This window comes from Hemitrygon akajei, chromosome 22 (assembly GCF_048418815.1).
Source record: "Hemitrygon akajei chromosome 22, sHemAka1.3, whole genome shotgun sequence".
NCBI lineage: Eukaryota > Metazoa > Chordata > Chondrichthyes > Myliobatiformes > Dasyatidae > Hemitrygon > Hemitrygon akajei.
Genome location: NC_133145.1, coordinates 61,536,194 through 61,561,110, shown reverse-complemented (window position 1 = coordinate 61,561,110; position 24,917 = coordinate 61,536,194). Strand labels below are relative to the sequence as shown.

At 42.5% G+C, this 24,917-nt stretch overlaps 1 protein-coding gene across 1 annotated transcript in view; it reads right to left on the bottom strand.

Annotated features, from left to right (window-relative positions):
* Positions 1-11,542: 11,542 nt before the first annotated feature.
* The window catches only part of tex2 (testis expressed 2), a 105,378-nt gene continuing 92,003 nt past the window's right edge, over positions 11,543-24,917 (bottom strand). The window contains 2 exon segments of the mRNA XM_073026407.1: positions 11,543-13,953; positions 15,776-15,896. Coding sequence (XP_072882508.1) covers positions 13,828-13,953; positions 15,776-15,896 — 247 coding nt within the window. The 3' untranslated portion in view covers positions 11,543-13,827.

Sequence of the window (24,917 nt, the reverse complement as noted above, 5' to 3'; positions counted from 1 at the left end):
GTATACTGACTCCGTGTCGTTATTTTAGCGCTGCGTGTAGCACACCGCTACAGTATAAAGATAGCCCTTGTGTTCTGATCTCTGACCATAAACAGAAGAAAAAAATTGTTTTTGTTTGAGCATTAACAGTGTTAGTGGAGAATGGTTCCCGATTATAGGATCTCTCCATCCACCTGGACATTTGACAAGAACAAGCCTTCTGAAAGCTAGAAAAATAAAATTGGAATATGTATTGGGAAAATCAGGTTGGTAATGGATCTCGGGTGAATTTGTTGAGCCTACTAGGTATCAGCTATACTGGATTGGGTGTTGTATCATGAACAGGAGGCGATCGAAGAGCTTGATGTAAAGGAACCCTGAGGATCACAATATGATTGAATTCAATGTGAAATTTGATTAAAAGTAAAGGAAATTTTATAGTGGTATGAGAGAGGCGTTGGCCAAAGTAAATTGGAAGATGCTGGCAGGAATGACAGCTTGAGTTAGTGGGAAAAATGAGGAAGGTGCAGGACAGATGTACAGGTGTTCCCCCCCCCCCCCCCCCCCCCGTTTTTCGAACGTTCGCTTTATGACACCTCGCTGTTACGAAAGACCTACATTAGTTACCTGTTTTCGCTAACAGAAGGTGTTTTCACTGTTATGAGAAAAGGCAGCACGCAAATAAAGGCAGTGTGTGCTCCAAGCAGCCAGAACTGCATTCTAGCCACCATTGCTTAAACACGTGCCTGTGAGCATCTGTGCTTTATGTCTATTTATTTTGTACATCCATTAGCAAGATGAGTTCTAAGGTATCAGAAAAGCCTAAAAGAGCTCGTAAGGATGTTAAACTTAGCGTAAAGCTAGACATAATTAAGCGTTTCGATGATAGTGAATGAAGTAAGGACATTGTCCACGTGTTGAACCATTCGCACTATTTATACGCAGAGAGAATCTTGAAAGCTGCCTATGGTTCTGCTTGAAGCAAAGTGGTCTCTCTTAGTCAGCATCCAATGATGGATAAAATGGAAAGTCTTGCTTGAATGGATTGATGGGTGTACAAAGCGTGGTGTTCCATCATCTTATACTTGAGAAATCAGTCTTTTTAATAAGCTGAAATAGAAAGTACTGGATGACGATAATGAAAGTGTTGCAAAAGTGGAATTTAAAGGTAGTCATGGGTGGTTTGATCGGTTTCTGAGGTGTGCGCAGCTTCATAGCTTAAAGTTCATTGGAGAGAGTGCTTCGGCTGATACTGAAGCTGCCAAAAAGTTCCCAGCAGAACTGAAGAAAATATTACAGAAGGTGGTTATTCGTATAAGCAAGTGTTTAACTGTGACGAAACTGCAATTTATTGGAAAAAATTGCTGAGCACCCCAATCTCTGACAGCCTAACACACCATCAGTGTGCTCGCTGTCTTCCCGATTCCGGTAAGTGAAGCTACACTGTACATACATTATTTCTACTTTATATACGCTATGTATTTTTATGTGTTATTTGGTATGATTTGACAGCTTCATAGCTTAAAGGTTACTGGAGAGACTGCTTCCGCTAGGTAGTGAGATTATATGCTACACTAGACAGTGCAGCAATGATTGTAGAAAAGTATTTCTACTTTATATAGGCTGTGTATTTATCATATTCCTGCTTTTACTATATGTTACTGTTATTTTAGGTGGTTACGTGTTATTTGGCATGATTTTGTAGGTTATTTTTTGGGTCTGGAAATGCTCACAAATTTTTCCCATATAAATAAATAGTAATTACTTATTCACTTTAATACATTCTGGCTTACGAACTGTTTCATAGGAATGCTCTACCTTCAGCTAGTAGGGGAAACCTGTATTCCAGAAAAAAATACTCAGTTGGCAAAATGGTACAACCATTGCTGACAAAGGAAGTCAAAGCTAATGTCAAAGCAAAAGAGAGGGCATACAACAAAGCAAAAATCAGTGCAAAGATAGAGGATTGGGAAGTTTTTAAAAAGCCTACAGAAAGCAAAAGAACCATTGGGAGGAAATGATGAAATATGAAAGCAAACTGGCAAACAATATCAAGGTGGATAGAAAGTTTTTTCAAGTGTATATATTAAAAAAAGAGATGAGTGGATATAGGACTGCTAGAAAATTAGGTTGGAGAAGAAATAACGGGGGACAAAAAGGTGGCAGATGAGCTAAATGTGTATTTTGCATCAGTCTTCACTGTGGAAGAGACCACATGGGTTGAAGGGTATGGGGGAAGAGAAGTGAGTGTGGTTTACTCTTACAAGGCAGAAGGTACTCAAAAAGTTGAAAGGGGTACATAAATCGACCATGAACTGCACCCTATGGGTCTGAAGGAGAAAGCAGTAGAGATTGTGGAACAATAGTAATGATCTTTCAAGAATCATTGAACTCTGGAGGCAGTGGATGTTGTACATTTGGATTTTCAGCAAGCCTTTGACAAGATGCCACAGATTAGGCTGCTTAATAAATTACGAGCCTGTGGTATTACAGGAAAGTTGCTACCATGGTTAAGAGCACTGGCTGATTGGTAGAAGGCAGTTGTGTGTGAATGAAAGGATCCTTTCTGGTTGGCTGCTAGTGAATGACTAGTGGTGTTCTGCAGGGGTTGGTGTTAGGACTGCTTTTTATGCTGTATATCAATGACTTGGATGATGGAATAGATGGTTTTGCTGCCAAGTTTGCAGATGATGTGAAAATTGGTGGAGGGCTGTTAGTGTTGAGGAAACAGGCTGCAGAAGGACTTAGACAGATTAGGAGAATGGGCAAGAAAGTAGCAAATTAAATACAATGTTGGAAAATGCATGGTCATGCACCTTGGTAGAAGAAATAAATGTGCAGGCTATTTTCTAAATGGAGAAAGTCCAGAAATCTGAGATGCAAAGGGACTTGGGAGTCCTTGTAGTTTGTGAGGATGGGGGGGGGGGGGGGGGGGGGTGTGATCTCATTGAAACCTTTCGAATGTTAAAAGGCCTAGACAGAGTAGATGTGGAAAGGTTGTTTCCCATGGTGGGAGAGTCTTGGGATAAGAGGGTACAGACTCAGGATGGGGGGAGTCCATTTAAACCAGATGCAGAGAAATTTCTTTACAGGGTGGTGAATTTGTGGAATTTATTGCCACAAGTAGTTGTGGAGGCCAGATTGTTGGGCAGAGATTGGTAGGTTCTTGATTGGTCTCGGCATTAAAGTTTATGGGGAGAAGGCCTGGGAAATGGGCTGAGGAGGGGATAAAAGGATCAGAAATGATTGAATGGCAGAACAAACTCAATGGGCCAAATGGCGTAATTCTGTTCCTATATCTTGTGATCTCATGGATAACGGATCTTGGGAAGGAGAAGCAGGCCCTTGCAGTTGTGTTGTTACTTTTGGGAAGAGCAAGAGAGACCACAAGAAAATAAAATTTTGGAGGAAGACTTCAATAAATGAATTTGCTAATAAATACATGACCGTTTTTCTGAAGGAAGAAAAGGATCGGATTTAAGAGGCATATTCAGACTTAGACAAAATGAAACTTCCTGCCACAGTAGTAGCTTTTAAATTGTTGGATATTGCATGTCTAGACATAAAGAACACAGTTTGTATTAACTGCTTCTACAGACCTGCATTTCAAAGGTACATTTAATGTCAGAGAAATGTATACAATATACACCCTGAAATGCTTTTTCTTCGCAACCATCCACGAAAACAGAGGAGTGCCCCCAAAAAATGAATGACAGTTAAATGTTAGAACCCCGAAGCCTCCCCATGCATTAGCAGCAGCAAGCAATGATACCCCCTCCCCCACCACTGAGCACTCAAGCGTACAGCAAAGACACAGACTTGCAGTACCCCAGACTACTCATTCACCTGGTATTCGACATACCAATGTGTGTGTGTGTGTGTGTATCTCTCACAGCAAGTTTGCACCTATGAAATCAGCACTGAAAAGGATTTTTGGAGAAAAGGCTGCCAAGACAATAGTCGTAATTAGTTTAGTCAGGAAACTGCATACTTCATTGATCAGAAATGAGAGTATAGCAGGCAAGCGCATGTTCCAGAAAGACCAGAAGAGGATACCATTAGCTGGCACATATCCATTAAATATGCACAGCAGGAGATTGAAATGTGCAGTTTGTCAAAGTACTTACCACTGGGCAAGAAACTGTCCGCACAGAATTAAAACAAGTTACTAACTGAAGAAAATAATAAATCTGACGATGTAAAGGGTGCATATCACATTATTTGCAAAGAAATCACTAATGCAGAAACATCGTATGCAGAGATTTTGATGATAGAATCTCTAGCATCTACTGTTATTAATACAGAATGCATGTGTACAGTCTGGAGAAAAATGGCTTGAAAGCTATATAACTAAACCAAAATGAAATGCATAAACTGAAGAGATACACCCAGTTACAAAGCATTCAAATTCAGAGGTATAAATAGGGTAGATAAAATGTTACATGGAAATGGAGGTGGTACCAGTAAATGTTCCATTACTCGAGTAAAACTTCCCTAAAGAAAGCAGGGGCAGTGATGAATATGGAGAATGACCAAGCAACAATGTTTCAACAGTCGGTGTCTCTGGAGCTGACCAGCTCTGGACATTACTGTGTGAACATCCTATCAATGTGAGAATGAAGTACTAACTGTCACGGAGAACATGACCCCAGATGAGAGAAACAAATTATTGCCCAAGCTTCACAAGCAGTTTGGACATACCTCAACTGACAGACTTCCAAAACTGTTCAGGAAACAATGCTACAGACTATTTTTCCATGTAAAGCAGATAGTTAACAGCAGTGAGATGTGCTGAAAGTTTGGAAAGCCCAAGCCTGCCATTAGCATCTGAATACGGTGAAACAGTAGCCGTAGACCTACATGAACTGGAGCAAAGAGTGTGGTATCTCCACATCATTGATAAGTTCAATGTTTCAGTGCTGGTAGAATTGTAAACACCAAGAGACTCAGAGATAATTTTAAGACTTCATTCATTCCTGGATATGTTCATAGCCCATCTTGGAAAGTGATGATGCTGGCGAATTTACTAATGATGAATTCAGAGATATGGTGAGAAAAAGCATTTCAGGATGTATATTGTATACATTTCTCTGACATTAAACTGGACCTTCAAACCTTTGAGAATTTCAACATTGAAACAAAGACAACAGCGACATATAGTCCTTGGAGTAATGGGCATCTGGAGCGACCCAAACACTTACTGAAATAATACTGAAGGTAAAGAAAAGCAATGGCTGTGATTGGAATACAGTCCTGGGCTGGGCCCTCATGGCAGAGTACCATGCACAATGTACACAGCTATAGCCTGTATCAACCTGTGTTCGGCCAGAATCCAAACCTTCTCTCTGTAATGGTTGACAAACCACCTGCTCTCGAGAGCATACAATGAGTGAATGAGTTGGGAAGCATATTTCAACACTCTGAACACTCCGCTTCAGTGAAAACCTTCCTTGATGTTGGTTTCCTGGCCATCTATTCTGAGCTTGTCCATGGTGAACCAAAGAAGAACAGTCTACAAATAACTGTGTCACAGACAATTACAAGTTGTTGAAGAAGATCCTGACAGGCAGGATTTATGAGCATTTGGAGAGTCATAATCTGATTAGGGATAGTCAGCATGACTTTGTCAAGGGTAGCTCATGCCTTACGAGCCTGTTTGTATTCTTTGAGGATGTAACAAAACACGTTGATGAAGGTAGAACAACGGATGCCGGATGTAGCGTACAGTATATGGATTTCAGCAAGGCATTTGATAAGGTTCCCCATGCAAACCTCATTCAGAAAGTAAGGAGGCATGGGATCCAAGGAGACCCTGTTTTGTGGATCCAGAACTGGCTTGCCCACAGAAGGCAAAGGGTGGTCGTAGATGGTTCATATTCTGCATGGAGGATGATGACCAGTGGTGTTCTGCAGGGATCTGTTCTGGGACCCCTCCTCTTTGTGATTTTTGTAAATGACCTGGATGAGAAAGTAGGAGGGGGTTAGTAAGTTTGCTGATGACACAAAAAGTTGGGGTGTTGTGGATAGTCTGGAGGGCTGTCAGAGGTTACAGTGCGACATCAATAGGATGCAGAACTGGTCTGAGAAGTGGCAGATGGAGTTCAACCCAGATAAGTGTGAAGTGGTTCATTTTAGTGGGTCAAATTTAAAGATAGAATATAATATTAATGGTAAGACTTGGCGAATCAGCGAGTTCTTGAGGTCCATGTCCACAGACGCGTAGGTTGTCAGTGTTGTTAGGAAGGCATATGGTGCAATAGCCTTCATCAACTGTGGGATTGAGTTCAAGAGCCGTGAGGTAATGTTACAGTTATATAAGACCTTAGACCCCACTTGGAGTACTGTGTTCAGTTCTGGTCACCTCTCTACAGGAAGGATGTGGAAGCCATACAAAGGGTGCAGAGGAGATTTACAAGGATGTTGCCTGAATTGGAGAGCATGCCTTATGAGAATAGGTTAAGTGAACTTGGCCTTTTCTCCTTAGAGTGATGGACTGTGAGGGGTGACTGACAGAGGTGTATAAGATGCTAAGAGGTATTGATCGTGTGGATAGCCAGAAGCTTTTCCCCAGGGCTGAAGTGGCTAACACGAGGGGACATAGTTTTAAGATGCTTGGAAGTGGGTACAAGGGGGATATCAGAGGTAAATTTTTCACAGTGGGGCATGGAATGCACTGCCAGCGATGGTGGTAGAGATGGATACAATAGGGTCTTTTAAGAAACTCTGAGATAGGTACATGGAGCTTAGAAAAATAGAGGGCTACGCGATAGGGACATTCTAGGCAGTTTCTAGAGTAGGTTACATGTCCGGCACAACATCATGGACCAAGGGGCCTGTAATGTGCTGTAAATTTCTGTGTTCTATGTAACTACTCTTTGATTGATCCACTAAGTCATTTACAGAGAGGAGGTTTTGCTTAGAGATAAGCAGCATCAAGGAACTTGGCCAAGCGCAAAAAATTCATCATGTGCTACAAAGGAACAAGTAGCTAACTGTCTCTCAAAGAAAGGAGCACCAGCTCGTGTACTGTTAAAGGCACTTAGTGAAGGCATTTGGTACCCTTAGAACTGTATCAACATCAAGGATAGAACAAATTTCCATATCCTAATGGACATTTGAATAGTTTTTAAAATTGTTTTTAGTATACATAAATGATGGGAAATACTTATGTTCTGTTCATTTGGGCTATGTAAACATTTAGTTGGCATGCATGCAAGGGGTGAAATGGGGATTGTGGTTATAAAGATGGCGGCCTTCATGTATTGATCTCTGGCCTTGAATGTAAAGTTGTTTAAATGAAAGAAAAAGTTGTTTTTGTTATTTGAGTATTAACACCATTTTGACTTATCTAGCTTGGCTGTAGCATAATTATCACCTGGTACTGGAATACTCGCATTCTGACACCAAAGAATTTAATTCCTGTAATGCAGAAATAACATATCTAAATCTGAGCTATTTACAAGCTCAGAGGGAGATTTTCATAATTTTCTAACCTACTTTGAAGTTTAGTCTCATTTTAATTAATTGAAAGGATCAAGTATTATTACAGTTGTGAATTGCATCATTGGAAGTGAAATAAAAATGTAGTGATTAGTAACCAGAAGCTCCAGTTACATTTGCAGACATAGTTTTTGTATTTTGAAGTACCTCTGATCTGAAGGTAGTCTTCATCTGTAGGTGAGCAGGTGAACATGCTGTATAAAATGTAGTGTTCTATTTCACTTTGAGTCCCCTCTGAGGTAAAGGGGCAGCTATTGCATAATTAAAATAGGTAGTACTGGAAGGGATAGATTGAAAATGATTAGTAACAGTAACAGAAGACCTACCTAACTAATTGGGGTTTAGTGTATCTTACAGTGTGGTCAGCATGAATTCAGAAGGCCGTAAATGGAATTGCTTAAATTTAAACATGGACATGAAGGATAACCAAACTATTTAGGAATGTTTGTAATTTTGATGAGGCAGGCTGTCCCCAGCACATCCTCAGCCTGTGTTGGTCGTTGATGCAGGTGATACATTTCACTGAATGTTGCAATGTACACATGACAAGAGGTAGTAATGTGGAACAAGCAAATGGCTGACCAACTAAATAATTTTGCATCCATCTTCACTGTGGAAGACACTAGCAGTATGCCATAAGTTCATGAGTGTCAAGGGTCAGAAGTGTGTGAAGTTGCCATTACTAGGGAAAAGTTTCTTGGAAAATTGAAAGGTCTGAAGATGGATAAGTCAGCTGGACCAGATGGACTACACCCCATGGTTCAAAAAGAGGTAACTGGGGAGACTATGGAGGCATTGGTAATGATCTTTCAAGAATCAATAGATTCTGGCATGATTCTGGAGGACTGGAAAATTGCTGATGTCACATCACTCTTCAAGAACGGAGGGAGGCAGAAGAAAGGAAATTATAGGCCAATTAACTTAACCTCATTAGTTGGGAGATGTTTAAGTTGATTGGTAAGGATGAGATCTCAAGGTACTTGGAGGCACATGGTAAAATAGGTCAAAATCAGCTTGGATTCCTCAAGGGAAAATCTCACCTGACAAATCTGTCAGAATTCTTTGAGGAAATAACATGTGGGATAGACAAATGTGAATTGGTCGATTATGTACTTGGGTTTTCAGAAGGCATTTGACAAGGTTCTCCACAAGAGTCCATGGTATTACAGTGAAGATATTAGCATGGATAGATAATTGGCTGTTTGGCAAGAGGCAAAGGGTGGGAATAAAGAGAGCCTTTTTGGTTGGCTGCCAGTGACTAGTGGTGTGCCACAGGGGTCAATGGCTGGACCTCCAATTTTCATGTTGTAAGTCAATGATTTGGATGACAGAATTGGTGGCTTTGTGGCCAAGTTTGCAGATCATATGAAGATAGGTGGAGGGACAGGTAGTGTTGAGAAAGCAGAGAAGCTGTAGCAGGATTTGTCTTAGACAGATTAGGGAAATGGGCAAAGTGGCAGATGGAATATAGTGTCAGGAAGTACATGCTCATGCACTTTGGTAGAAGGAACAAAATCGTAGACTATTTTCTAAACAGGAAGAAAATTCTAAAGCCTTCCTGCAGGATTCCCTAAAAGTTAACTTGCAAGTTGAGTTGGTGGTGCAGATGGTAAATGCAATGTTAGCATTCATTTTGCGAGGACTAGAATATAAAATCAAGGATATAATGCTGAGGCTGTATCAGGCATTGGTGAGGCCTCACTTGGAGTATTGTGAGCAGTTCTGGGCCCCTTATCTAAGAAAGGACATGCTGACATTGGAGAGGGTTCAGAGAAGGTTAACGAGAATTATTCCAGGAATGAAAGGGTTAACGTATGAGGCACATTTCATGGCTTTGGGCCTGTACTTGCTGGACTAATGCCCTTCCCTTGGACAACATCGGTGGCGTGGAGAGGGGAGACTTGCAGCTTGGGCAACTGCCGATCTTCCATTTAAAAAAAAAACCCTGCCCAGGCTTGAGCCCTGGAAACTTTCCAAGGCGCAAATTCATGGTCTATCAAAACTAACGGAGGCCTACACACACATTTGCTGAAATTTAGAAGAATGAGAGGGGATCTCATTGAATGTTGAAAGACCTACAAAGAGTGGATCTGGAGAGGATTTTTTCCAGTGTGGGGGAGTTTATGACCAGAGGGCATAGCCTCAAAACAGAGGGAGGTCCATTTGGAACAGATGAGGTGGAATTTCTTCAGCCAGAAGGATGTGAATCTGTGGAATTTGTTACCACAGGTGACTGTGGCCGCTAGGTCACTGGGTGTATTTAAAGCAGAGGCTGATAGGTTCTTGATTAGTTAGGCCATGAAAGGTTATGGGGAGAAGTTAGGAGAATGGGGTTGAGGGGGAAAATAGATCAACCATGATTAAATGTTGGATCAGACTTGATGGGCTGATGGCCTAATTCTGCTCCCATGTGTTATGGATAAATAAAGCTAATCTTTATGTTTTACCTTTAATCATGGCAAGCAAGAACTTTTAAATGTTTCATTGTAGATTGGATCAGATTTACTGGCCTGACTCTACAGCTTACAGTGATCACACAGGAATTTTCCTCACAGCAACCTGTTTTGAGTTTGAGGCCAGCCCACTGTGCATGTCAAATATCAACAGTTCAGGTTGAGGTTCAAGCTCAGCTCCACCTCCACAATTTTGCACAGCCAGTAAAGACGCATCTATACAGCTTTGCCAGCTGCTGAAACCCTTTTTAAGAAATATGTCATTGGTCATTTTACTCTTAATGTTTGTAAGACTACTTTTAACCAAGTCAGTTTTTTTTTTTAAAAATCACCCTGTTCCTTCTACAGTCTTCTCTAACTATACAACCCCCCCCCCTTAAAATTTCATGAGGTAGTTGATCCAATAAGTGATTTCTCAATTTAAATTCTGCTGGATGGAAGATTGAGATCCATTATTGATCACTATGGATAGAACTGCATCTGAGTATCTTATGTCACCCAACACCAAAAGTCATGTATAATTGAACTGAACTTCGATCCATGCTGAATTGCTAGAATTTTATAGTAAATTCCAGACTTCATTTCAGAAACAATGTAATATTAGCCACAACAGCAACAAATAGAAATGGTTAACAAATTAGAAATCCTATCAACTAATACCGAAAGGGGCTTAATTATCTAACTCACTACATCTGAAGACAGTGCATGTTATCCTTGCCCAACAGCTCAACTCCCACTGATATCCTGCTCTTTCCGCTTGTCTCAACAAGAGGCTTCTCACTGTTCACTGATCCAGGCACATCGAGCAATAGCAGTGAAGGGTATAGAATCAGCAGGTAACTGACAGACAGGCAATCTGATTCAATTATTGACACCTTCCAACTAGAAATTAAGTATCAGCAGTTACCTGTGAAACTGCTAACCCAGAAGTTGAACTGTCTGGTTTGATATCTCTGCAACTTCCAGTTTGTGTACAAGTCACAAGGATGATGAGCAAAGGCTAGAAAAACATAAGCTGTTTAAATTTGGATGGTTCTCACCAATCCTCTTTATGCCAAGTATGCAAAACAGCGAACTTGGAACATTTCCTCATCAGTTTTATATTTAAATATAACAATATAACATGTGTTGGTGCGTGGCCTAGTGGGCAAGGCATCAGACTAGTAACCTGAAGGTCACTGGTTCGAGCCTCAGCTGAGGCAGTACGTTTGTGTCCTTGAGCAAGGCACTTAACAACACATTGCTCTGCGACGTCAAGCTGCATGGGTCCTAGTGCCCTTCTCTTGGACATCGGTGGCGTGGAGAGGGGAAGGCCTGCAGTTTGGGCAACTGCCGGTCTCCCATACAACCCTGCCCAGGCCTGTGCCCTGGAAACTCCAGGCGCAGATCCATGGTCTCTTGAGACCGACGGATGCCACCAATGAATAACAAAATATATATAAATATATCTGGAAGAACCATAATACACATGAACAGTATATGAAATGAACTTACATATATAAGAGTTGAAAATCTTGGAATGATTTGAATATTTGTAAGTGTGCTATAAAGTCTTTCTGGATCTCTAAGATATTCCCTTATTACACAAGTGCAGTAGCAAAAGAAACAAATTATTTAGCTAGAATGAAGAATTTATTAAATAAAACATAGCAAGCCAGTTCTTCACAATGTTAATTTGATTATGTGAAGTACAATGACAGTTTAATTATAATTTTATTTAATTTTGATTTATGCATAGTGCATTTAGTCCTTGGACTCAATTTATTATTGCACACTGATTTCAGACCACCCAAATGGCCCAACTACAACAAGACATGCAGAGATTTTCTTCCAGCAGGCAAATATTGCCTACTAAAGTAAATAGAGCAAAGCAAGAATGTGGGAACACAGTAAAACTGTGTAGCTACTGTATTCTTGGCAATTGAAACAAAGCCATATTTTATCTGCAGATCTAAATTAAAATATACAAAATTAAAAATACAATTTTATACACTTCTTAAAATATATTACTTAGTTTTAATTCAACATTCTGCAAATGGTCAAGTTTCTCAAAGTCACTTCATCTTGAAAGATGGTTTGCCAAATCCTTCATGTGGTGGATTCTTCATTATCAATTTGCACTTCATGTAGTGAATGGCAATTTATACACGTTGAAAATCTACAATTGGGATAGCATACAAGTAGCTCAAGAAATTCATAACGAAACAATACAAAATAATCAAAACAAATTATAATCACTGACATAATGGCACTGAAATACAATAATGAAATTTTTGAACACTACGTAGAAATGCTACAACCAAGAGGCTCAAGTAAAACGATGAGAAAATATATGCTCACATGTGGGAGCCATAGAAAACTTGTTTTAAAACTTGATGGACATCTTAATTAAGTCACATTTGCTTCTGTAACATCTTATGGTTTCCTAGAAAAATGTAGTAATTTTCAAATTTGTTAAAAGATTTGAACAGAAAGCCTTTAAGTTTGGACAAATGGATAAATTTTCTTTCAAACTCCATCCATCACTACAAAAGCTGCAAGAGCTTTTTATCATTTGCCCATTTAGTAAGTATTTTCTTGCAGACAGCACCACCTCTAAGAGTAAACAGTGATACAACTGCAATTGTCTGCTATTAGCCAATGACTAAGCACATGCAGCCTTTTGAAGCAAATTCATTGTTGCAATATAATGCTAAGAAAATGGCTGTGAAGTGGTGCATTACATCGCCTGTTCATATTCTATGGGTTGACTTGTCTCTGATAAGCAGTAGCGTCTCTCTGATCTGAGATCTCTCTGCCGTGTAAAAGAATCTTTTTGGGGAAATAAATTCTCATCAAACTCACCAGCTCATGTGCCTCTTCCAACTATTTTACAGCATAATTAACTATATCACTTAAGAATTAAGGGATTATATTTGTGATATTACTAAAGGGTTAGAGATGTATTTCTGCTTTATGCATTATGACATTCTAAGGAATGGTCAACAGTTTATAATGCAAAAATTTTAAACTTTAAAATAATAACCTATTAATCCCAATGCCTTTCATACAGTGTTTTCCCACAAATACCCACACCAAAGTTGATTAATTCAGGAGCTGGTTGCCAATTGTTGATCACATGAACTAAAGATGAAGATATTAAGAGTTGAAAAGGGTTGTATAATTCAATTATCCTGAATAGGGTAATAGCAGTATATCCATTTATATTGTGCATTTGATTAGCACTTAACATTTTATAGACAAAGGAATTTCCCACACAATTGACATTATGTCATCCAGATATAATTGGATAAAACTGATTTTTCTCACACCTGTATACTTAACAACTGTGTGCTGGACTGCAGAATCCTTCAGAAAAAGAGGATGCAGTTGCAAATACAATTCTAATGATTAACCACCACAAAGCAATGAGAAATTACATAAAATTAGCAATTACAGACCAGCTTTATCATTTTTGTGATGCATTATACTGTACTTTATAAATAATCTCAGTAAAGCATTCATGCATCATTTCTGCAGCTGCATCAAGGTTACATCAGGCAACCATACAATCACATGTCTGGAAATCTTCTCTCAGGCCCATGAGGGCCTCACTAAACTGAAGCATTTCATGCCAAAAAGTCATTTACAAGTACAGTTACATATAGTCTCTCTATATATATTGAGGCTTTTATTTTCCCGGAATGGCCAAGAAATTAACAGGGTATAACAATATTAGCTGTTTAACAATAACACAGAAAAAAGTCACACACTTAGCAAACTGCACATACCGAGTACAACAGATCGCAAGTATTCCTGGAAACAATAGTGGCACAAACGGTTCCAAAAGACAGACGCCACATCTGAAAGCACATGAACAGCAACTTCATAATACTGTAAACGAAAGTTCCATAGATTACTGTCGCTCAGCAAATTCGGTCTGTGTCTCCCTTGAAGGCCACACTGTGGATGAACGTGGATCCATGGCTGAATGCATTATTGGAACGTACACATCATCCATATTTGGCATTACAAAAATTTTCTGCAAAATTATATTAAAAAATAAATTAAGGGTATTAAACATCAGTCATCTAGCTTCTTTGCCTGTAATGCAGAGTCTACAAGATTTATTATCGGTGACTAGTGTGTTTTCCAGGGGTCAGTCAGTGTTGGCTCTGCTACTTTTCACACTATATATATTAATGATCTAGAATACAGAATTGATGGCTTTGTGGTCAAGCGCACTTGATACAAAGATAGGTGGAGGGGCAGGCAGCATTGAAAAAATGGAGTTTGCAGGAGGACTTGGATAGGTTAGAAGAATAGTCAAAGAAGTTGTAGATGGAATACAGCATAGAAGTCTATGATCATACACTCTGGTAGAAGGAATACAGGTGCAGACTATGTTCTAAATGGGGAGGGAAATCAGAAATTAGAGTTGCAGAGGGGCTTGGGAGTTCTAGGACTCCCATGTTCCTTTGCACCTCTAATTTCTGATTTCCCTCCCCATTTAACTTGGTTAATTTGGTAGAAAGGAAGACAAATGCAATGTCAGCATTAATTTCAAGAGGCCTAAAATATGAAAGCAAGTATGTAATGCTGTGGTTTTATAAGGCACTGGTTACACACATTTAGAGTACGGGGCCTCATATTTAAGGATGTGCTGGTGTTCAAGAGGATCCAGAGGAGTTTTATAAGAATAATCCCAAGAATGAAAGGATTAATGGATGAGGAGTGTTTGATGACTCTGGGCCTATATTCTCTGGAGTGTATGAGGGGGAGGAACTCATTGAAACCTATCAAATATTGAAAGGCCTAGATACGAGTGTTCGTGGATAGATTGTTTCTAGTAGTGGGAGTGTAGGACCAAAGGATCCAGTAAACATCCAGAGAACATCTCTTTAGATCTGAGATGAGGAGAAATTTCTTTAGTCAGTGGGTGGTGAATCTGTGGAATTTATTGCTGTGGAGGCCACGTCATTGGGTATATTTAAAACAGAGGTTGTTAAGTTCTTGATTACTAAGGACATCAAAGGTTATGGGAAGAAGGGAAAAGAATGAGGTTGAGAGGAATTAATAAGAGTGACAGAGATGACTCAATGGGCTGAATGTTAATTCTTCTATTTCCTATGGTCTTACATATAGGATTAGCAGTTTAAGTTCTGATAAAGCTTCAGCACCTGGTGGAGAACAGTGAATGCAGCAAAAAGCACTATTCTTACATGAGCGAGTTACTGAAAAACTGTCTTAAGTCTTGGAATACAAACATGAATGGTTTTGAATAAACTCTTATTTGAAGAACTCTTTTGAGAAGGTAAACATTTATTACCAGTCAAGGATGCTAGAAACAAACTCACCAATTTCATTTTCATACCTCAAATTGAACCACTAATATTGCAGCTAGAAGTCAGAACAAAGTCAGCCAGGTGCTCAAACCAACTGGTTCTAAATTTACTGATTAGATTGAAAACTACTTTAATGAACATTATTTAAATCTAACCACAGGTAGTAATAAATATTAGTGAGCTTTGTCATCAGTTGTATGTAAGCTTATTTTAATTATTAGTCACACATTCAAATTGTATTTTAGTTTTTAAGATGGCCTCAAACATCTTAGATAGAATAATAACGGGGGTAAAATAAGGCCATTTCAATGAATTAAAACATTGATTTTCTCCTCTCCCATTGTGCAGAGAAGGTTTTTATGAAGTTTACATACATCATTGCAGGTTATTTACTGGGTGATCTACCTTGGGTAAACAATTACAAATATGCTTATTTTAAACTGTTAAGGATAAGGAAAAGAAAAAGACAACGTATAAATTTGCAACAAAATCATTTGTTACACTAAGTAACTTCTTTACCTGGAATTCTTGTTCAAGTTTCTTTTCAATCCAGTCAGTTACATGTGCTATAGTAACTTCACGTTCTCCCAACTTGGGACGCGCTTTTAACTCCAGATGGGGTGGTGTTCGAAAACCATACCTTTAAGCAATTATTACAAATGTTAGGCAACTACTATAACTTTCATATAAAATTACAAAGCAGTTAATCTTCAGTTTATATATTTAAAGTCCACGGAGGTAATGTGACATACACTGAACTTTGGTTAAAATAGTTTCATGTTGGATTGTCAATAATATTGAAAACTCAGTTAGAAGTCAACAATATTCCACAGCACTGATAGGTGCCCTCGCTACCCATATCTAAGATTTCCTGCCAAACTAATCATTGCATCCTCCTTCACCAGAATAGGGATAAGATTTGTTATTACCAATCAAGATAAAGCACTTGATTGCTAATCTACATCCCTGAATAAATTGCCACTTCTATCATTGGTGGGTAGGAAGGAAGCTACTTCTCATGATGATTTTATAATAATAAGCCAACATCTACTTTGCATGGGACCTAGTGTATGCCTTATCCTTATAATTCTATATTTTGGACTTCTCCAAAACTTTGTATACATATCTAAAAAATGCTTTCAAATACAGAAAAACAATACTTATCAATTTGAACTTTACAATACATCTCTAGCGATGCTTCCAGGATAAGCAATTTTAGCTAGTGATTAGACTTGAAAATGTTCTCCTAAGAGCAAAGTCATCATGAAGTACAAGATTAACAAGGTCAAATGGAGTAACTGGAAAGAAGTTGTTCCAGACCTAGCTAAGTTTTTTTTATGAGGTGACGAGAGTGATTGATGTGATAGTGCTGTGGATGCAAGGCGTTTGACAAAGCCCCTCATGGGAGGCTCATCCAGAAGGTTAAGATGTACAGTGAATTGCCCATTTGGTTTCAGAACTGGCATGTCCATAAAAGACAGAGGGTATGGTCAAAAGGACTTATTCTGGCTGGAGGTCTGTGAATAGTAGTGTTCTGCAGTGATCTGTGCTGGGACCTTTCCTGTTTGTGATGTACGTAAATGACCTGAATGAAAATGTAGCTGGATGGATTAGTAAATTTGAATATGATACAAAGATTGGTAGTGTTGTGGATAGCATAGAGGACTGGCAAAGAATACAATGGGGATAGCTCAGTTGCAGATTTGGGCAGGGAAATGGCAGACGGAGTTCATTGCAGTCAAATGTGAAGTGTTGCACCTTGGTAAATCAAATGTGCAGAAAGAGTACACTTAAGGCAAGACCCTTAACAGTGTTGATGAGCAACGGGGTCTTGGGATCCAAGGTCGTAACTCCCTGAAAAGTAGCTACACAGGTTGATAGGGTGGGTTAAGAAAGCATATGGCATGACTTTATTATTCAAGGCAATGTGTTAAAAAAAAAACAGGAAATTATGTTGCAACTTTATACAACTCTAGTTAGGCTGCATCTGGAGAATGGCTTATAATGATCGCCACATTATAGGAAGGATGTCGACACTTTAGAGAGGGTGCAGGCTTACTAGGATGCTGCCAGGACTAGAAGGCCTGTGCAACAATAAGAGGTTGGACAAACTTGGACTATCTTCTCTGGTTGAGGGGAGATCTGATAGATGTTTGTAAGATTATGAGAGGCATAGATAGAGTAGATAGACAGTATCTACTTCCCTGGGTTGAAATGTCTAGTAGCAGAGGGCATGCATTTAAGAGGAGGGTAATTTCAAAGGAGATGAGAGGGGCAAGCTTCTTCCCCCCCACACAGAGAGTGGTGGCTGCCTGGAATGCACTGCCTAAGGTGGTGGTAGAAGGATCTTCTAAAAGACGTTTGAATATGCACATGAATGTGAGGAAAATTGAAGGATATGGACATTGTGTGAGCTGAATGTCCTGTTCCTGTGCTGTACTGTTTTCTATATTTAACTTTGGAGACACATTTAAAATTTTGGATAGTGGCTGAAATCTGGATCTCATTGCCAGCAAGAGTCTGGAAACTGAACCGGTGCATTCAAAAATAAACTGTATGGGGAACTGAGAAAATTAACTTTAACTGGGGAAAGATAGGAAGAAGTCAGACTAGTGCAATTGCACTCCTAGAAGCAGCCACAGTGAAATGGCTGCCTATGCTGTAACAATGTAATTCTTGCAGTAGGACCAAGCATTGGAAGGGAAAAGTCCTATTATATTTATGGCAATGCTCTTATTGTTATTTATGGTTCTACTGGGAAAGTATCAGAGTACTGGCACTATAGGCCAACTTCAACAGCAAAATCAGGTTTATTATCATGACATTGTGGCGACCCACTTCCCAGCGCACTCGAACCGGCTCACAAAGTGGCACGCGCCGGCATTGAGGCCGATCCCTAAAAGGGCGCCAGGCCTTCTTCACCAGCAAGCCCGCGCGCGGGATGGGACTGTGAATATGCGCCCCCTACAGCATTCCCACCCGGGGAGGACGGGAACAGGAAGGCTTTAAAGTGAGGCCGCAAAGTTTGAATAAATCTCTTTTGCAACTGCAACTCACCAACTGTGTGTCGTTATTTCAGCGCAGTGTGTAGCACACCGCTACAATTGGTGACCCCGACAGTCCAAACAATATTTGGACCAGAGACGAACGACACCGCATCTGTTCATGTGGTTTCGTTAAAAATGCCACGCTTCTGGACGCTGCCACCTCACCTATGGTTCCAGCAAGCAGAAGCCCAATTCCCCATTCAGCAGATAACCGTGGATTCCACACGTTACTACTACGTGGTGAGCTCCCTCGACCAGGAGACAGCCGCCCAGGTTGAGGAGTTCATACAGTCGCCCCCAGCGGATGGCAAATACACAGAATTCAAAGCCTTGCTCATAAGGACTCTCGGACTCTCATGGCGTGAGCGAGCTGCCCGCTTACTGCACCTAGATAGTTTGGGAGACAGGTCGCCGTCGGCTTTGATGAATGAGATGCTGGCCCTGGCTGAAGGACACAAGCCCTGCCTCATATTTGAGCAGGCGTTCCTAGAGCAGCTGCCCGAGGACATACGCCTGCTGCTGTCCGACGCGGATTTCAGCGACCCCCGGAAGGTGGCGGCCCGGGCGGACGTGCTGTGGAAAGCCAAGAAGGAGAGTGGAGCATCTGTTGCACAGATCACCAGGCCATGCTCCCAGCAGCAGACCAGACCAGGCCCGGCTGCAGAGCCCACTAACCCCAGAGGCAGGAGTGAGGAGACCAACAAACAATGGTGCTTCTACCACCAGTGGTGGGGCGCAGAAGCCCTACGCTGTAGTCCGCCCTGCAAGTTCCCAGGAAACGCCAGGGCCAGCCGCCGCTGATGGCTACAGCGGCTGGCCATCGGGATAGCCTCCTGTATGTCTGGGATAAGCAGTCAGGACACCGCTTTTTGGTCAACACCGGAGCCAAGATCAGCGTCTTACCTCCGACGAGTTACGACACCCACAACAGAGAACTGGGTCCCACCCTGAGGGCCGCAAATGGCAGCACAGTAAGGACCTACGGCACCCGTACGGTGTGGCTACAGTTCGGCTCCAGCCGGTTCATGTGGGATTTCACACTGGCCGCCATAGCCCAACTGCTCCTGGGGGCGGATTTTTTGCGAGCTCACAGTCTACTGCAAGATAAGAGACTGGTCCACGCCGAGACCTTTCAAAGGTTCTCCCTGGGTGAAGCCCAGTTGCCGGCCCCACACCTAGACTCCATCACGCTGTCCGACAACGTCTTCACCAGAGTCCTGGCGGATTTCCCATCGGTTCTGGCACTGCAGTTCACAGCAGCCATGCCCAGACACAGAGTACAGCACCACATCCCGACCTAGGGACCACCCTTCCATGCCCGTGCTCGAAGGCTTCCCCCGGACAAGCTCAGACTGGCGAAGGAGGAGTTCAAGAGGATGGAGGAATTGGGGATCATACGGCGGTCTGACAGCCCATGGGCCTCCCCTCTGCACATGGTGCCCAAAGCAACAGGGGGCTGGAGACCATGCGGTGACTACCGCAGGCTGAATGAGGCTACAACACTGGACCGCTACCCTGTGCCACACATTCAGGACTTTGCAGCAAACCTGCACGATGCACGGATCTTCTCCGAGGTAGACCTCGTCCGGGGATATCATCAAATCCCGATGCATCCGGACGATGTCCCCAAAACGGCACTCATCACCCTGTTCGGCCTTTTTGAGTTCCTCCGCATGCCGTTCGGCCTAAAGAATGCCGCACAGACGTTCCAGCCGTTAATGGACGCGGTGGGACGCGACCCTTACTTCGCTTTCATCTATTTAGACAACATCCTCATAGCCAACAGTAGTCGTCAGGAGCATCTGTCTCACCTCCGTCAACTCTACGCCCGACTGAGTGAATACGGCCTAACAATCAACCCGGCCAAATGCCAGTTCGGGCTCGACACCATCGACTTCCTGGGCCACATGATTACTAAAGACGGGGCAACCCCTCTGCCCACCAAGGTAGACAGGGTCCGCCACTTCCCCCAACCCAACACAATCAAAGGCCTGCAGGAATTCGTGGGTATGGTGAATTTCTACCACCACTTCCTCCCCTCGGCAGCCTGAATCATATGCCCCCTGTTCGCCCTGATGTTGGGTAAGGGCAAGGACATTACCTGGGACGAAGAGTCCGCAGCCACTTTTGTTAAAACCAAAGAAGTCTTGGCAAACGCCGCCATGCTAGTGCACCCCAGAACAGACGTCCCTACTGCCCTCACAGGGGACGCATCCAACACAGCAGTCGGTGGAGTGCTGGAACAACTCATCGAGGGTCGCTGGCAACCCCTGGCGTTCTTCAGCAAACACCTACGACCACCCGAGCTCAAATACAGTGCTTTCGACCGGGAACTGTTGGCGCTATACCTGGCAATCCGGTATTTCAGGTACTTCTTAGAAGGTAGGCCCTTCACTGCATTCACAGACCACAAACCGCTTACCTTTGCGTTCACGAAAGCGTCCAACCCCGGTCGTCCCGCCAGCAGCAACATCTGTCCTACATCTCCGAATACACGATGGATGTCCGGCATGTCTCAGGAAAGGACAATGTCGTGGCGTACGCTCTCTCCAGACCTAACATCCAAGCCCTGTCCCAGGGGGTAGACTATGAAGCGTTGGCGGAGGCGCAGCAGGCAGACAAGGAGTTCCCTTGTTACAGAACTGCAGTGTCCGGTTTGCAGCTCCAGGACCTCCCCGTAGGCCCAAGTGAGAGGACCCTACTCTGTGACGTAACCACCGGCCAACCCTGCCCCATCGTCCCGGCAGCCTGGCGGCGGCGCATTTTCAACTCCATTCACAACTTAGCGCACCCCTCCATCAGGTCAACTGTCTGGATGGTAGCCAACAGGTTCGTTTGGCACGGACTCCGCAAGCAGGCCAGTGAATGGGCCAGAACGTGCATGCACTGCCAAACAGCCAAGGTGCAGCGGCACACCAAAGCCCTGCCACAGCAGTTCCACCCCACCCACCGGCATTTCGACCACATTCATGTGGATATCATGAGCCCCCTGCCAGTGTCGCGAGGAGCGCGGCACCTCCTCACTATTGTAGACCGGTTCACAAGATGGCCAGAGGCAGTCCCACTCACCGACACCACCTCCGAATCCTACACCCGAGCACTGATTGCAACCTGGGTATCTCGCTTTGGTGTATCGACCCACATTACCTCCGACAGAGGCGCCCAGTTCACCTCCAGCCTGTGGTCAGCTATGGCCAGCCTTTTGGGGACACAGCTGCACCACACAACTGCCTACCACCCACAGTCGAATGGACTAGTGGAGCGTTTCCACCGTCACCTGAAGTCGGCTCTCATGCCCGCCTAACTGGGTGGACGAGCTTCCCTGGGTCTTGCTCGGAATCCGCATGGCACCCAAAGAGGATCTGCACACCTCGTCAGCTGAGTTGGTGTACGGCGCACCCCGGTCGTCCCAGGAGAGTTCATACTAGCCCCAAAGGGGCAAGAGGAAGAACCCGCAGCAGTCCTGGACAGAGTACATGAGAGGCTCGGTAACCTGGCCCCCATACCCACTTCACAGCATGGGCAGAACCCGACCTGCATACCCAAAGACCTGCAGAACTGTGTTTGTCTTTGTATGACGGGGCGGACACCACTACAACGGCCCTACGAGGAGCCGTTTACGGTGATCAGAAACAATGGGTCCACATTCGTGCTGCACATTGGGGGGAAGGAGGAGGTTTTCACAGTGGACCGACTCAAACCGGCCCATGTGGACTTGACGCAGCCGGTCGAGATTCAGGCACCGCGGCGCAGTGGCAGACCTCCCAAACACAGACCGACCCAGACTGAGGACATTGGGAGGTGTATCGCCGGTTCTGGGGGGGTGGGGTTATGTGGCGACCCACTTCCCAGCGCATTCGAACCGGCTCACAAAGCAGTGCGCGCCAGCATTGAGGCCGGTCCCTAAAAGGGCGCCAGGCCTTCTTCACCAGCCAGGGGAAAAGCCCACGCGCGGGACGGGACTGTGAATATGCGCCCCCTACAGCATTCCCGCCCAGGGAGGACGGGAACAGGAAGGCTTTAAAGTGAGGCCGCAAAGTTTGAATAAATCTCTTTTGCAACTGCAACTCACCGACTGCATGTCATTATTTCAGCACTGTGTGTAGCTGTTACGTACCTGTGACACGTGACAGTGGTACCCTTGTCACGTGATTGGGGTTGAAGTTATACTGGACATGAGGTAATGGTTTTGTGATGGTGGAGTGATGTCATTTTCCCGCCAGTAGAGGTCATGTGACAGGTTTTTTCTACAGGGTATAAAAGGGAGACCCACCCTGTCAGGTGGGGCAGTTCGTGGCTAGATTTGCCAAGATGACTTCATGTTACTGTGTGATTTAATGTGATGACGCAGTTGAGTTAAAAATGAAGTTTTATATAATGCCTAAAGTTTAAAAGGTCAGAGCCAACGGTTTCTTTGCTAAGGGAGAGTGAAGTTTGGAAGATGGACATCGAGAAGAACCGATTTTTGACGGTGGATTGATTTCGACCTTGTGTGATCCTCATTCGGAAGGATTTCGTTTACTATTCTCATGATAGTCTCCGCTGGAAAAAGCGGGAGATTGAGAATATTGTGGAAGGAAGGTCAGTCACTTTAAGTTGTTACATTTAATAAAATTCGACGTGGGAGTTCGACGCTGGGAATCGAAAGACATCGACGTGGAAGAGAATTTACATCGCTTTAAAAAGTCTCTCCTTTTAAAAGTACCGTGAGCTTTTGAACTGTCGGCATATCGTTTTAAAATACTGTTTTCTTTCGGCATATCGCTTTAAAGAACTCTTTTTTTTTCAATACCGCTTTAAAGACTGTTTGAGACTGCAACGCTATTAAGAACTGTTTGAACAGCTGCCAGCAGCTGGATTCGGATCATTGTTTGGGTTTGTTTACATTTGAAGGGGGTTTGTTATCAGTGTTTAATAAACGTGTTATTTGTTATAAAACCCTTCGTCTAACTCATCTATAATTATTGTTGCCTGAATACGTAACAGTAGCACACCGCTACAATATCCTATATTTTTTGATTTCTGTTTTTTCTGCATCACTTATTTTAACTATTAAATCGACATATATATATATTTAATGTAACCCAGATTTTTCCCCTTCTCTATTTACCTATCAAGCATTTCATTGTACTGTCGCCATAAAGATAACAAATTTCATGACATATGCTGGTGATATTAAATCTGATTCTGATATCTTTTATGACACATGAAAAATGCTTCTACAACTGAGCAGGTGAACCATATATCTGTATATTCCTCATTTATGGCTTGTTTATTGATACTGCGAAGCTGGCATTGTTTTACCATCACCCTGACCAACTACAAGGGTAGAAATACATTGCCACAGAATTCTGGCTGGAGGTCAGCGACTACTGGGGTTCTGCAAGGATCCATTTGGGACTCTGCTGCTTGTGATATACATGAATGATTTGGACAAAAATATGGATAGGTGAGTTAGTTGTTTAATTGTTTAATGTTATTTCCAATACACAAGTGTAAAGGAGAACAAAATAATTGTTACTCTGGATCTGATGCAGCACAAAACAAAACACAGCAAGGTTTTTTAAAAAAATGCAATTAATATAAATGTGAGAGGCAGAGAGACAAAAATGATAAGGAGTGGGTTAGCAGGCAGAGGTGTTGATCAGCCTTACTGCTTAGGGAATGTTTGCAGGCAATACAAAAATTTAGGTGTTGTGGATGGTGGAGAAGATTGCCAAAAGGATCTATTGCAGACGTAGTGGAGAAATGGAAGATGAAGTTTAGTTCAGCTGAGTGTGAGTGTTACACCTTGAGAAATCAAATGTAAAAGGATTTTACATTTTACATGCCACTGTAATGGCAGGACCCTTGACAGGATGCACAGAGGTACGTTAACACTGATATTGATGAGGGATCAAGCGTAATCTTGGGGTCCAAATTCATAGCTCCCTGAAAACAGCTACATAGCTTGATTGGGTGGTAATGACAATGTATTGCCTTAATTAGCCAAGGCAATGAGTTGATGAGACAAGAAGTTATATTGCAGCCTTATAAAACTTTGGTTGGGCCATATCTGGAGTACTGCATTAAATTCTGGTTGTTCCATTACAGGAAGGATGTGGAAGCTTTGAAGGGGACTCAGTAGAGACTTTACCAGGATGGACGTGTGCCATTAGGAGAGGATGGACAAACTTGGTAACTTTTGTTAGACTATCTGATAGAGATTTATAAGATTATTTAAACACTGCAATTGCACTACATTCTCCTAGCATTAGGTGCAAATAATTTCCAAACTTTGAACCTGTATTAAAAAAATTGGGCCCTCTCTCAAGAAAATTCAATAATGCAATAGTTCCATTGAGTAACAGAGAATGTATACAATATACAACCTGAAGTTCCTATTCTTCAGACATCCATGAAAACAGAGGGGTACCCCATAAAAATGAGTGACAGTAAAAACATTAGAACCCCAAAGCTCCCCCCACTCCCTCCCCCCACTCCCTCTCCCACTCATAAGCAGCAGCAAAGCATTGGCCCTGCCCCTCCCCTATTTACTTCAGCAAAGAGCATTAGCACCCTCTACTCACCAATCAAACAGTAGCTAAGGCCCCAAGAAAGACCATAATCTGCAG